General features: G+C 38.3%; 1 protein-coding gene across 4 annotated transcripts in view; it reads right to left on the reverse strand.

Annotated features, from left to right (window-relative positions):
* The window catches only part of pcsk5b (proprotein convertase subtilisin/kexin type 5b), a 430,761-nt gene that overhangs the window by 10,531 nt on the left and 405,134 nt on the right, over positions 1–15,096 (reverse strand). For all 4 annotated transcript variants that reach the window (XM_069930561.1, XM_069930563.1, XM_069930567.1 and 1 more), the window contains 3 exons: positions 12,804–13,031; positions 11,326–11,497; positions 2,094–2,311 (listed from right to left, as the gene is read on the reverse strand). In XM_069930561.1, the coding sequence (XP_069786662.1) occupies positions 2,094–2,311; positions 11,326–11,497; positions 12,804–13,031 (618 nt within the window). The remainder of the gene's footprint in view (positions 1–2,093; positions 2,312–11,325; positions 11,498–12,803; positions 13,032–15,096) is intronic.

The raw sequence follows: 15,096 nt of genomic DNA on the forward strand, positions 1-15,096 counted from the left end.
ACAAACTTCAGGACCTGGGCCTCAATACCCCACTATGTCATTAGATATTGGAGTTCCTCACCTCCAGACCCCAATCAGTGTGGATTGGCAAGAACATTCCCTCCACAATTGCCCCTTCCTCTCCTCGCTTTATACCTATGACTGTGTGGCTTGGTATGGCCCAACACCATGTACAAATTTGCTGATGATGCCACAGTAAGGGGCTGCATAAAAGTGTTGATGGGTCAGCACACAGGGGGGAGATTGAAAACTTGGCTGAGGAGTGTATGAACAGTAAACATTCACCCAATGTTACTAAAACCAAGGAACTGATTGTAGACTTTAGGAAGGGTAAATTAAAGGTGTATGATCCAGTGGTCATGGGGGGATCAGAGATGGAGTCACTATCTAAGAGAACCTTTCCTGTACCCAACATAGTAATAACATCATGAAGAAAGCACGTCAGTGCCTCTACTTCCTCAGGAGTTTGCAAAGGTTTGGTATGACATTGATATATAGTGGAAGTGTGCTGACCGGCTGCATCACAGCCTGATATGGGGGTTGCCAATACTTCTGAGTGGAAAGGCCTACAAAACGTAGTGGACACAGCTCAGTATATCACATGCAAAACTCTCCCCACCAGCAAGAAAATCTACATGGAACTCTGCTGCCAAAGAGCAGCACCAATCATCAACAATCCCACGTTACCCAGGACATGCTCTGTTCTCACTGCTGCCATCAGGAAAGAGGTGTAGGAACCACAAGACTTGTACAACCAGGTTCAGGAACAGTTGCTACCCCTCCATCACCAGACTCCTAAATAACAGACTCAGAAACTCATTTAAGGACTCTTAGTTAAGGACTCATTATTTATCACCAAATTTTTTTTTGTGTATTGGAAACTCAGTTGGTTTACATTTATTTCTTTTGTATGCAGTACGTAGTTTTCTTCTTGAGCACAGTTTAAGAAAGGTGCAAACATCTCCATCGGTGTCTCAGACATTTTCTCACTTGTTTTCCACATGATCAGTCTTTGGGGATTCCAAGACATCTAACAACCCCTTTTCTGAAAACATACATGCTTCATCTATGATCCTTTGCTTTCATGAGCTCATTTATCTGCTATACCCTTCTCGAGTGAATACTGATGAAAATTATTCATCAGGACCTTGGCACCTCCTGGCTCCACTCACAAGTACCTTTCACACTGGCCAATATACCGGTTAAAAGGCCAGTGGGAATGCTCACTAACAGCACGCCAGCTTCAATCACCCTGGGGATGGACTGCCTAGATAGGGTGTATCATCCCCTGGTCATCTGATGCCTACATGCCGGTTAGCTCAGTGTGAATGGGACATGGACTATCCAGGGACAAAGTATTGATGCGTTGATAACGTTTTTACACGAGTTCAGGAATGTGAAGGAAACAAAAGTTTAAAAAAGGTATAAACTTTGTAATCAATTTACTAAATCCTGATCAATGTATTATGATCTTGTATTAAAACAAAATTAATCATGCTTAATTATATCATTAAAGATTATGTACAGCACAGTACAAGTCCTTTAGCCCATGTTGTTGTGCTGACCTATATAAACCTTTATAAATTTATAAAGGACCATGGAAAGTGGTGCACAATTTATAAAGGCTGTGGGAAAGTTGCAGTGGGGATTAGAGAGAGAGACTGAGTGAGTGAGTGCGCGAGTGCGATGGCAGACTTCCCCTCCCAGAATTCTGTGCAATAGAGAAAGGGCTGTATGCAGGGGCAGTCATGGAGGGGTTTCTATGCCACACGGAATTCTTGGAGGGCAGGTCTCAGACGTCACTGATGGAGGATATGCCTGGTGGTGAGTGTGAAAGGATGCAGATCGCCAGCTGTCATCCCCTTAGCAGCTGCTTTCAGGCGGCTACATTCATGTGCTGGGGTAGGACTACTGTGCTGCGGCGATTATCCCTCTCGGAGGAGGGTTACCAAGTTCGTCTCACAGGTACCTCCTACACATTCAAGTGGCCTCTCGCCAGCCGCACATTGCCATAATATGTGATTTACAAGTGGGGAATTTGGCCACCTGGAAGTGCCTATTCACTGATACACGATTAAGAACCTCAAGCTTACCATCACATGTTTTGCAACTAGGGTGGCACCTTTCACAGGTCTGCTCCATTGCATCTTCATAGTATTGTTTGGGACATTTTTGATAGCATTTGTTCTGAGATTTCAGTAGGAATTGGCCATTATGACAGGTTTGACATTCGCGTTCGCTTGGGCCCCAACATTCTTTACAGCTTGTGTGGCATTTGCTGCAAATTTCATTGAATGGATCTCCAAAGCGCCTGAAAAAAATATTTAAAAAAAATTTAGAATACTGTACAGCATAGCAACAGACTCTTCCAGCCCATGAATCTATTCTGCCCCAAATACATCCATGTGACCAATTAATCTTCAAACCCTGTATGCCTTATCAATGAGAGGAAACTGGATCGCCTGGAGGAAACCCACATAGACATGGGGAGAACATAAAAACTTCTTTCAGACAGCACTGTATTCAAACCTAGTCACTGGAGCTGTAATAGCTTAACTGTGCCACTTAAATGCTGTGTCGGACACCATTTGGTTTATTTCAACAGAGAAAACAATTATATTCCTTTCATATTGCATTTCTTGGCATAAGGATAAAGAACATGCAACAAAAAATATATCACTTTATATCACAATTCACTTTATTTTTAATTGTCTTTGATTTTGCTTTCAACCCTGGTGTTATCATAACACATTTAAGCAAGTAGCATTGCACCATTTTTATACTGATAATTTTACATAATCACTTTAAGAATTGTTCCCAGAAAGTGAAGAAGGGAAGAGGAGGCTATTTCAATGCTTAACTGTGATTATTTTTGTATGGATCTGCTTGATTCTTGCAGAACAAAGACCATAACATAAGTCACGGTCTGTCAAAGATGTTCATTGCAAAAGATGAAAGGGACTTTAACTTTCTAATAGGAAAATAAAGTTTGTGATTTCAAAGCATATAAATTAAAATTAAGAATTGGAACAAATTACAGCTTTTCCACGGAAGGTGGTCATTCTTGAGGAGTCCGCCTTCTTATGTGATGTGAGTGCATTGTTATCAGCTCCCTCTGGTGGTCAGATAATGCACAAAAGATAAAGTGGCAGAATTGTGTGTTAAATTGTTGCAGTGTTTTTATTTGATGTTTGTGTCCACATATCGGAATTATCAATAATAAGCGGTGATGGACAGAAAAGAGATGCAGGATGGTTAGTGGAGGGAGAATTGCAAGCCTTTTGTAACATTTTTTTCCCCTCAACTGTGCAATATGATTCAGAGATTCTAACTCAGCTATTGTGTGAGGAAGTATCCAGGTCTTTGTCATCTTCTAAACAGAACTACCTGAAGAGATGTGTTATTGATGCTGCAGTGTGGAACAATAAACTAATTGAGTGCAGACAGAGTGTCTGTATCAAGGGACATATGAAAAACTATTTTAAAGCAACGTGCATGTCAACATGCTGCAACCAAGCACAGCAAGCCTATTGGTGGAAATAACAAAGGACAGAAGAAACATAAACAGATAAAGAAGGAGGTGAACTCATAAACCTCTACTCCATTGAACCTTCTTGTATGTCAGTATACATGTTAGGAAAGAGTGTCATTGAACTTGATATGACTATGACAGTACAGTGAAGTTCAAGTTGCTGCCAGCCTGTCTTCATATCTCTACTCTTCAAGACAGAGGTGAGAAGGCCTAAATGAAAATTAAAACCCGCTCTTCTGTTAGTTTCAGGGCAGGATCAAATTTCATGCCTGTGAGATAGGTGAGAAATTAGAATCAGAATTTATTGTCCTGAACATGTCATGAAGTTTGTTGTTTTGCGGCAACATCACTGTTCAAACATTTCTATAAACCACCTTACAAAGTAAATAAAAATAGTGCAAGAAAAAGTCAAAGTCAGGTAGTATCTGTGGTTCATTGTTCATTCAGGAATCTGATAGTAGAGGAGAAGAAGCCGTCCTTTTGCCACTGAGTGCTCGTCTTTAGGCTTCTGTACCTTACTCACGATGGTAGCAGAGTGAAGAGGGCATGGCCTGGGTGGTGGGGGTCCTTGAGGATAGATGCTGCTTTCTTAACCTCCTCTTACAGATGCCCTCGATAGAATGAAGACTGATGCCTGTGATGTGGCAGGTCGAGTTAACAACCCTTGGAATGTTTTTATTCTCCTGTGCATTGGCACCTCTGTACCAGGGAGTGATGTAACAAGCCAGAATGCTCTCCTCAGTACATCTGTAGAAATTTTCAAGAGTATTCGGTGACATACCAAATCTCTTCAAATTCCTCACAAAGTAGAGCTGCTGGTGAGCCTTTTTCGAGATTGCATCCACATGTAGGCTCCAGGACAGACCCTCAGGAGATGCTGACAAACAGGAATTTGAAGTTCTTGACCCTCTCAAGGACAAGAAGAAACCATTTGTATGAGCTGTGCTTGAAATGTACCTCAATTAATTTTGTTATGAATTGTATGAAAGCAAAATTAATCCAGAAGAGAACACTATACAGTACTCTGGTTGTTTAAATGGAAACAGGTCAGGTGGTGGAAGACAAGTCATACAGGGCAGTGAGTGATTAGAAGACAAAGACGGCCAGTGCCAGAATCTGACAAGGGTTAAGGGAGAGAGGATTCATTTCCTGAAATTAAAATAATTCTATATTCATACCATTGGGCTGTAGAGTGCCCAGGTAGAATATCAGGTGTAGTTTGTGTTGGGCCTCAATCTGGCAATGGAGAAAGCCCAACACAGACAGGTCGATGTGAAGTGGAATTGAAATAACATGCAAACAAGAGCTCAGATTGGCCATTGCGGAAAGAGTGCAGATATGCAGCAAAACATTCCTCAAATCTGCATTTGGTCTCACCGATGTAGAGGAGGCTACATAGGGAGAACCAAATGCAGTAGATGAGTTTTGAAGAGGTACACATGAATCTTTGCCTCATGTGGAAGGACTGTTTAGAATCTTGGATGGTAATGAGGGAGGAGGTGTAAGAGCAATTCTTACACTTCCTGCAGTTGTATGGGAAAGTACCAGGTAATGGAGAAATGGGTGGGAAGGGACAAGTGGTCAAGGAAATCATGACCTCCCAATTAAATGCTATTTCAACTATTTTTTCAATTCCCACAGATATGGAGGTCACTTTGCCCATTGTGTCCATACCAGTGAAACTAAAGGAGATAACACACTTGACAAATGCTGCACCTCCATGAAAAATGCCTACTAAACCACCTCATAACCGCACTTCAGCAAGTCTAATCACCTGGCTGTAGATCTACTCCCAGAATACAAGCAAAGACTGAGGACTACAGCACCCAGTGGCAAAGTCAGTGGAAGTATGGTCAAGGGAGGCAAAGCAGCACCTTCAGGACTATTTGAATTGGTGGACTGGACCATATTCAAGGACTCATTTTCAAACTTGAATGCTAATAACACGGCTGTCACCAACTTCATTAAGACCTGTATGGACAAGTATGTGCCCACGTGTGCATACCATGAGTACCCCAACCAGAAGTCGTGGATGAATCAAAAGGTTCACAACCTGCTGAAGGTGAGGTTGATGGCACTTAAAATCGGTGATCTAGATCTCTACAGAAGTCCAGGGATGACCTAGGAAAGGCTATTTCTGCAGCAAGGAGGCAATTCTAATGGAAGCTAGAAAAAGGGTCAGATCCACACTAGTAATGGCTGGGAATGCAGGCCAATATACCCTGCAAGGCAAAGCTAAACATCATAAATGGCTGTGATGCTTCACGACCCAATGAGTTGAACACCTTTTATGCTCGCTTTGAGAAGAACTCAACTGTACCAATGAGAATCTCTGCAGAAGGTGATGACTCTGTGATATCTGTCTCAGGCCATTAGAACATCCTTCAAGAGGGTGAACCCTCACAAGGCGTCAGGCCCTGATGGCATACATGAAGGGTACTGACAAACTGTGCAACCAACCAGCTAGAGAAAAACAAAGTGAGCTGCCGAAATGTCTATCGCTCAGTAGCACAAACATCTACTGCAATGATATGCTTTGAGAGGATGGTCATAGCCAGAATTAACCTGCATCCAAGTAAAGGTCTGGACTCACTGCTACAATTGCTCCACAGCAGATGCAATATCACTGGCTCCCCTCTCTGCTCTGGATCACCTGGACAACAGCAACATGTACTTCAGGCTGCTCCTTATCAACTACAGTTCAACATTCAACATTATTATATCCTCAGTATGGGTGAAGAAGCTCCAAACCTAGGCCTCAGCACCCTGCTCTGCAACTCAATCCTTGGCTTCCTCATCAGAAGACCACAGTCAGTACAAATTGAAAAAAAAGGTCTCCTCCTGAATGAGGATCAACACGGGTGCTGTTACTCAGACTTTGACAGTTGAATCAGCTGGGGCGCCACCAGCTGGAGAGTTAAAGAGCTGTCATTTGACTGCTACAGTGGTGGCGCTGCAAAATGCATCTTCAATTACAACGGTTTTTCCAGACATCAATTCAGTGAAGATGATTAAAGAGATTTGGCTTAAAGATAACTCTGATCTTCAGTCTCCTGGCACTGCTGGGGGGACTTTGAGAGGGATTTTTATACGAAGTCAAACTGCTAGAAAAGATACTAAATTAAGGGAAGGGACAGAAGATCCCATGGTCTCTAAGGAACAGCAAGACCCCATTATGCCTGAATCTACTTCTGTTGAAATGTCTGTTAAGGATCTTGAAGATAAGATATATTCTGTATCGAGTCACTTAGCTAATTTTGTGAACCTGTTTATTTCCAAGATTAATGCGATGGCAGAAGTCATTAATGGAGCTTTTAAGTTTGAAACCATTGAAAGATTTGAAATGTGTGATCAAGGTTTAGTCGATGCACAGGATCAACTGCAAGATGAAAATAGAATCATTGAAACATTGCAGACCCAAAATAAAAATTTAGCAAAAAAGGTTGATTATTTGGAGAATCAATCTAGACGGAACAATGTGAAAATTGTTGGTTTGCCAGAAGGCATAGAAGGATCAGATCCAAGAAAATGTTTTACTGAATGGATTCCACGAGTGTTAGGACAGGATAAATTCCCTGAAGGTTTAATACTGGAACGTGCTTATAGAGTTTTAAGAAGAAAATCTTTTTCAGGACAGAATCCAAGATCTGTTTTGATCCGTTGTTTAAACTATTGTGACAGAGAGACAATTTTACGTACGGCTATTAGAAATGCCCAGCAAAATAGATCTCCTTTGATGGTTCAGAATAATCCTGTTTTCTTCTATCAAGATTTGAGTCAAGAAATTATGTTTCAACAACGTGAATTTAATTCTGTGAAAGAACGGTTGTGAAAAAAAAGACATAAGGCAACATTCAGGTATTCTGCGGTACTGAAGATTTTTTAGGATGGAAATTAGCCAAAGTTCTTTGACAATCCTAAAGAGGTTATGGACTTTGCTTAGTCTCTACCAATCATGCAGTTTCAGGAACGATGTAGTCCTTCAAGGTCTCCAAAGAGAGTAGAGATGTAAGGTGGGATCCAGATTTTTAAAAGAAATGGAAGTAATGGTGACCGAAGTGGTAACGTTGATTTAAAAAAAATAAATCTTTTATCTTTTTTTTTGAGAAGAATTTAAATAGTTTAAATAATGATGATAGTTTAATGAAATGGGAGTTGGGAGAGGGAACTGGGTGGGCACTAGTTTCCAGAAGTCATCAGCTACCTGTGAGTTATCTCACACCCAATATTTTGGGGGAGTTACCGCTTTGGGCAGTTTAAATAGGAGGAGGTAGTTGTGACCTCTGACCTGTTTTTTTTTTCTTTTTAATTTTTGGGTTAAGAAGTGAAGGTTTTTTTTATTATTATTTTTTTAAATAAATAATTTTTTTTTAACTCTTTTTGTTTTCTGATTGTAATTGAGAGGGAATTAGGAGGTTTTATTTTCTCTCCTTTTTTTCTCTTTTTTTGGGGGGGGGTTTCTCTTTTTTCTTTCTTTTTTAAGAGGATGATGTCACAGAAGATAATAAGTCAAAAATTGAGGATGTTGAATTAGATGAAGAGGAAGATTAGGGGAAAGGTGATAAGAAGAAAAAGAAGAAAATTAAGTACAAATACATTGAGGGAGAAGAGTTTAATAAAATTAAGTTAATTTCGATAGAGAATTTTGAAGATGTTATAAATGAATTATATATGGAGAATTTTATAAGAGTTTGAACTTTTTTTTCTTTTTTTTCTTTTTTTATATAAGGGGAGGGGAAGGGAATAAAAAGTTTATCTGATTGTTTTTCTAAAGGATGTTTTTGTTCTCTCGATGAATTATAAAGGAAACTTGGTATTAATGGAAATTCTGTATTTATGTATTATTAATTATGATTTTTTGTATAACAGATATGTGGTTGATATATGATTTTAATATTTGAACTTAGTTTTAAAGTGGATTTCATTTGTTAAATACATGTATTATGTTTGATTTAAATATATGTATTATTTTAGTATTGATACTTTTTTTCTTGTTAGTAATTTTTTTTGTTGTTAAGTTTTATCCTTTTTTTTGTAAGTGGGGTTTTTTCTATTTTATTTACAACATTGTTAATTAATTCTTCACTCTTTATTTTGGGGGGAAGGTTGGACTAACTTTAAATTAGATGATTAATGTTGTGTTATAATTATTGGGGGGGTTAATTTGTGTAGTTTAATGATGTAGTATTCTAATTTTTATTATCTTATTTTTTATTATTTCTTTAAATGTAATTTTTATTTTATTCATGTCATAAAATTTTAAATAAAGTTAAAAAAAAAGGTTAGTTAAATAAGTTAATAGTAATAAGTTAAAGTTTGATCTTGTTCTCATGTTTAAAGATAATTAAAAGCAACTTTTGTTTAAGTAACCATTTGTCTTGGTAAATATCTATTGCTGCTGGGTTTTGGGGTCCTCTGGGCTCGTAACATAACTTATTTAACATTTCCTTGTAACTCAGTTCCTAAAGTCTTTGCAACATCTTAGTAAATCTTTTCTGCACTCCTTCAATTTTATTATTATCTTTCCTGTAGTTAGGTGACCAAAACTGCACACAATACTCCAAATTTGGCTTCACCAATGTCTTTAACCATATAACTTTACGATAACATCACAACTCTTACACAAAGTACTTTGATTTATGAAGGCTAAAATGCCAAAAACTCTTTACAACCCTGTCTACCTGTGACACCTCTTTCAGGGAATTATGTATCTCTATTCCCAGATCCTTCCATTCTACCGCACTCCTCAGTGCTCTTCCATTCACTGTATATGTCATACCTTGGCTTGACCTTCCAAAATGCAACACCTCGCACTTCTTTGCATTAAATTATACTGCCATTTTTTAACCCATTTTTGCAGCTGGTCCAGATCCTTTTGGATGCTCTGAAAGCCTTCCTCATTGTCCACAGTGTCTCCAATGTTTGTGTCATATGTAAACTTGCTGATCCAATTTATCACATTATCATCCAGATCATTGATAAAGATGACAAACAGCAATGATCCCACCACTGACCCCTGAGACATGCCACTAGTCACAGGCCTCCAGTCTGAGAAACAATAATCCACTTCCACTCTCTGGCTTCTCCAGTATGTCAAATCCAGTTTACTACCTCACCATGAATACTAATCGTCTGAATATTTCTCATTAGTCTCCCATATGGGACTTTGTCAAAAGCCTTTTTAAGGTTCATGTGGACAACATCCATAGACTTTCCTTCATCAACATTCCTGGTAACCTCCTAGTAAATCTCTATAAGATTGGTTAAACATGACTACCATGCACAAAGTCATTTTGACTATCCCAAATCAGTCTCTGGCTATCCAGATACTCATATATCTGATCTCTTTGGACACCTTCCAATAATTTACCTATGACTGACATCAGGCTTAAAGGCCTATAATTTCCTGGGTTACTTTTGGAGCAACTCACCTGTGGCTAAGAACATTTAAAATATTTGCCAGAGTCCCTGCAATTTCTACACTAGCCTCCCTCAAGGTTCAAGGGAATATCTTGACAGGCCCTGGGGATTTATCCATCCTTATTTGCTTTAAGACAGCAAGCACTTTCTCCTCTTTAATCTGCATAGGTTTCATGACCTCACTGCTTGTTTACCTTACTTCCTTCGACTCTGTGCCAGTTTCCTGAGTAAATACTGATGCAAAGACTGGCTTCATACAAAGCCAAACACTCTGATGTTCAAGGAAACCACTTTTTTCCTGTACTATCCTTTTGCTCTTAATATACCTTAGAATTTTCCATCACACTGTCTGCTAAAGCACCCTCATGTCTTCTTTTAGTCTTCCTGATGTCCTTAATTTGTTTCCTTGCATTTTTTATACTCCTCAAGCACCTCGTTTGCTCCTTGTTGCCTATTCCTGCTATGCACCTCTCTTTTCTTCCAAACAAAATCTACAATATCCCTCAAAAATCAAGGATCCCTGTGCCTGGTAACTTTGTTTTTAATCCTGATGGGAACAATGCAAACTCTGAACTCTCAAAATTTTGCCTTTGATGGCCTTCCATTTAGCGAACACATCCTTGCTGCAAAACATTATGCCTCATTCCTCACTTTTGAGATCCTTTCTCATTTTCTCAAAATTGGCCTTTCTCTAGTTTAGAATTTCAACCTGAGGACCAGTCAAGTTTATTGTCATCTGATTGTATAAGTACAATCTGACAAAGCAGTGTTCTCGGGTCTTTGTTGCAAAACCCACAGACACACAACCATATATAACCATAACCATATAACCATTTACGGAGCAGAAACAGGCCATGTTGGCCTTTCGAGTCCGCACCGGTTCACTTGTATATTTTCTTGCCGGTCATCCTTCTTGTCACTCCTCCTCCTCTCTTCTCCAGTCATAGACAAATAATATACATTATTTCATCTACACAAATAAATAAATATTGTTTCATGAATATGAGAGTCACAGATGGTTCATGTGGCCAGTTTCGTTGGTGGTTCAGCCTTTTCACTGATCACGGGAAGAAGCTGTTCCTCAGCCTGGCGCTGGCCCTGATATTCCTGTATCTCTTCCCCAAGGGGAGCAGCTGAAAGATGCTGTATGCAAGGTGGAAGTGTTCCTCAATGATTTTGCAAGCTCCCTTCAGACAAAGATCTCAGTAGCTCGCACCGATGGGGGGGGAGGGAGATTCTAGTGATCCTCTCTGCCACTTTTATGGTCCAGTAGATTGACCTCCAATCCATTTCTCTCTAGCAATCGTACCACATTGTGATGCAGCTAGTTGAAATTCCAAAGAATTATTTTTAATTTGATCCATGGCACCTACCCAGATCCACATGTCTTGACACAAATTGGTCCCAGTTTGTACCAGTCTGATTTACAGGCAAGACAATCTGATTTTGATGGCCCATTGCAAGTCTTACAGCCTTGATGGCAGGCAAAGCAGTGCTGCTTCTCTGTGTAATATCCATCAGGACAAGAGTCGATGCATGTCTTGTCTAAGAGAAAGATAAACAGTTACAATAATTAAGTCTGAAATTTAATAACCAGAGGCATATGGCATGGAACTGGACCTTCGGTCCAACCTCTCCATGTTGACCAAGCTGAAATTCTCGGTTCATCCCGTTTATCTGCATTTGCTCCCTGCTGCTTCCTGTTGAGAAAGAGTGGACTATTTTTACTAATGAGGCTGTGGAGAAATAATTTTTAAATGTGTAATTTGGGACTTCTTAATGGGATCAAACAAACAAATTAATCATACAATCATCTCTTAATAGTTCCAAAGCAATTTATATTTGACCAAAATTTGATTTCTTTTGCATTATTGAATTAACTTCATGTACAGATAGCCTCTTGTATAAATTGAGCATGGTCGTCTCTTTGTCAGTGAGCAATGTTTCCTTTCTGGGTAGAAGTTTGTGATTTTCAGAGGAGACTATGATAATGGAAAAAAAGAGTGGAGTCCATGCAAAAAGGAATGCTGAATATCTTAAATATAGGTGGCATAACTCTATCATATATTTTCTAAACCAATACCCTCACTTTTTTTGTTTCTGTGCCTAACTCTTTGTAATCCAATCAAGACCCAACAGAAGGGCTTCAGTGCCATCAGAAAGTGTTGTCAATTCTATTTAATAATAAACCATGTCCAATACATATTGGAGAATTAAAACGAGGTATTCTGGATTCCAAAGTTTACAACGTATTTCTGATTAATGATACAATTTTTAGTTAAATTTAAGCAAATGATCCCATGTTAAAATCAGAAAAGAAATTTAAACATTTTTTCTATTCAAAGTTATCATGGAAAATATGCATTTATTGGACTTTTCATATCTTGTTTTAAAGTTTAATCACTTTCTTAAGTTAGAAAACACAGGTCAGTGGTAATCATAGTGTTTGGTGGAGTAGTTTTCACATCTTTCTGATTGGAGAGAAACAACTCCAATGTTTAAAAAACTGTTTTATATCCTTTTCAATAATTGTACCTCAATTTGTGTGAGCTTAATTCAGCATCTTCCTCACTGGAGATAACTTCACGCAGAACTTTCAACCTTGGGGACATTTCCAGAGTGAAATTTATGATGATCTTACTTATAAAATTTATTTTTGTTCATAGTTTGGTATTAACCTTTTCAAAGTAAAAAGGGCATTAAAATCGGTTAGAATCTTAAAACAAAATGTATGCCTACAGTGAAGACTTCCAGTTTTGGGTACAGTTCACTCATCAATATTACTTGAAGATGTATTATGTATTATTCAAAAAAAATTTCTGGTATGTTGAATCTAATGAAGCATACTTACTGAGTAAAAAATGATATTGATTGCAGCTGAGACAATCATGGTCTGTGGGGCCATAACAGCGATGGCATTTTTTGTGACATGGTCGACAGATCTGGTCCATATACATATTTAGGGCACAGTCCTTGTGTGCCACACAGTGCTCTTGATTGTTCCTTATAAATCCCTCTCTACAATGAATGCAGTCAGTTGAATGAGGTCCGTTGCATGTTCTACATGTCTTATCACATTCTATAAATAAAACAAAATGTATGTTATCAGAGGTTGGGAATCTTGAATGTTGCTATTAAGCATGACAGACAGAGTCTTACAACATGGAAATAATCTCTTTATTGCTCACTGGGATCACCTCGACCATCAAGCACTCATTGAGACTAATCCTATACCAATCCATATTTTTCCCCCCACCTTACCCACTCATTCTACCACCTAGATACACATTTGGTGCAATTTACTGTGATTCCATAGAAAGTCTGACAGTTTAACTGTTAGGTTAGTTAATAGTGATAAGTTAAAGTGTGATCCTGTTTTCATGTTTAAAGATAATTAAAAGCAACTTTTGTTTAAGTAACCATTTGTCTTGGTGAATATCTATTGCTGCTGGGTTTATGAGTCCTCTGGGCTCCTAACACTGCTTGTGGAAGGATGCACAGCTTCGGAGGATGAATATTAGAAGATTTCCACATTGAATCACAAGGGAGAGTAGTAACGTATCCATCCCCACATAATAAGAGTTTCATTTGAAGTTCATTATGGTTACTCTATTGGTCTAAAATGGGCATGGCTCTATTTAATTTAGCAGGTCTAAGACCTACGCTCAATGTAAATAGATATTTAGGTTACTGTTGTGTCTTTTTTTTCAGCTTACCCTCTGCATCTATTTTAATTCAAAAAGCCTAATCAGCAAGGCAAATTAACTCAGCGCATTAATTGGAATATGTGAATGGTTTACTTTTGACATAACACAAGGATGGCCAAGAGAGTAGCAGATCAGGCAGCTGAATTTTTCAGGGATCAAAGTTCTTTTTCCGCATGAAGTGTAACTGTGAATATTTATTTATTTATCTATCCTTTTATATTTATTATCTCTTTTTCTGTCCCACAGAATATTGCAGTGACCTATTTTAAACAAATGTACTTGATGTATCTCATGTTCCTGGGTTGCTGTAGCAAGTAAGAATTTCAGTGCCTTTGTACATTGAACTTATGAATATGACAATAAACTCTCATCTACAGACATGACAGAGGTTGAGCTAAGAAAGGAAGGGCATTGCATTTTTGATTAGGGTGAACCCAATTGTTGTTCATAGGATATCATCCAGAGAGGCTATACAAGTTGAACTCTGTAATAAGAAGGGAATGATCTCTTTGATGTGGTTGTATTATAGGTTCCCTGAAAGTCAGTGGAAATTAAAGGAGCAGATGTATAATGAAAACACAGAAAGCTGTTAGTTTGTAAGAACTGATGATTTAAAATTCCTTCATATTGACTGGGCCTCATAGGTAATTTTGCTGCAAAATATCCCCTCATGAATCTTTTCAGGCAATGTCCCATCTTACTATTAACTAAGCCTGTGTTTATTTAACTTCTGATATCAGATAAAATCAAATAACTCCACAGAAAAAGCAATAGACATTTAGATAGTTGAAGATATAAGTATATGGAATATTATTTTGTTTTGGTTTTAATGATTATAAATTATTTACAAATCCAAATTTGAATTTGCATATGTTTCATTGTTTGCCAACGATACCAAGATATGCAGCATTTAAAAAAAAGTGGTGGTGAAACTCATCATGCCATGCAGCATCCATAGGAAGTAAAAGGCAATCTATAATTACAAGCTAGTAAAACATGTCCCTCTAACTGCTTCTGCTCCTCTGTCCCGTATCTAAACTGAATCCATGGAAGAGACTAGACAAAAAAGCATAATTATAGTGGTCCTTGTTGGAACTTAAGGAGCAGAATCCTTACATTGGGAGAATTTCTCACTGTCATTTTTGCAGTCACCTTTCATTAAGTAAGTCAATAACATAGTGGCTGCTGTGACAGAATATATAGATATGTTTTTGGGAGATAAATTGGGAAAGATTTGTTAGGGTATGTTACATACAAACACTTTAAAACAAATCTTATTTAAAACACTGGAGCTCTGCCCCATGCTAGACATATCGGATCTACAGCTTTTGCAAGAGCTTGGAAGAGAGATCAAGAGACTTCATTAATGGATTGTTGTTTACAAAAGGCAACAGATGAAAGATCTTGCTGGAGCCACAGATTGTCTGGAAGAAAACT

Source organism: Narcine bancroftii, chromosome 1, assembly GCF_036971445.1.
Source record: "Narcine bancroftii isolate sNarBan1 chromosome 1, sNarBan1.hap1, whole genome shotgun sequence".
NCBI lineage: Eukaryota > Metazoa > Chordata > Chondrichthyes > Torpediniformes > Narcinidae > Narcine > Narcine bancroftii.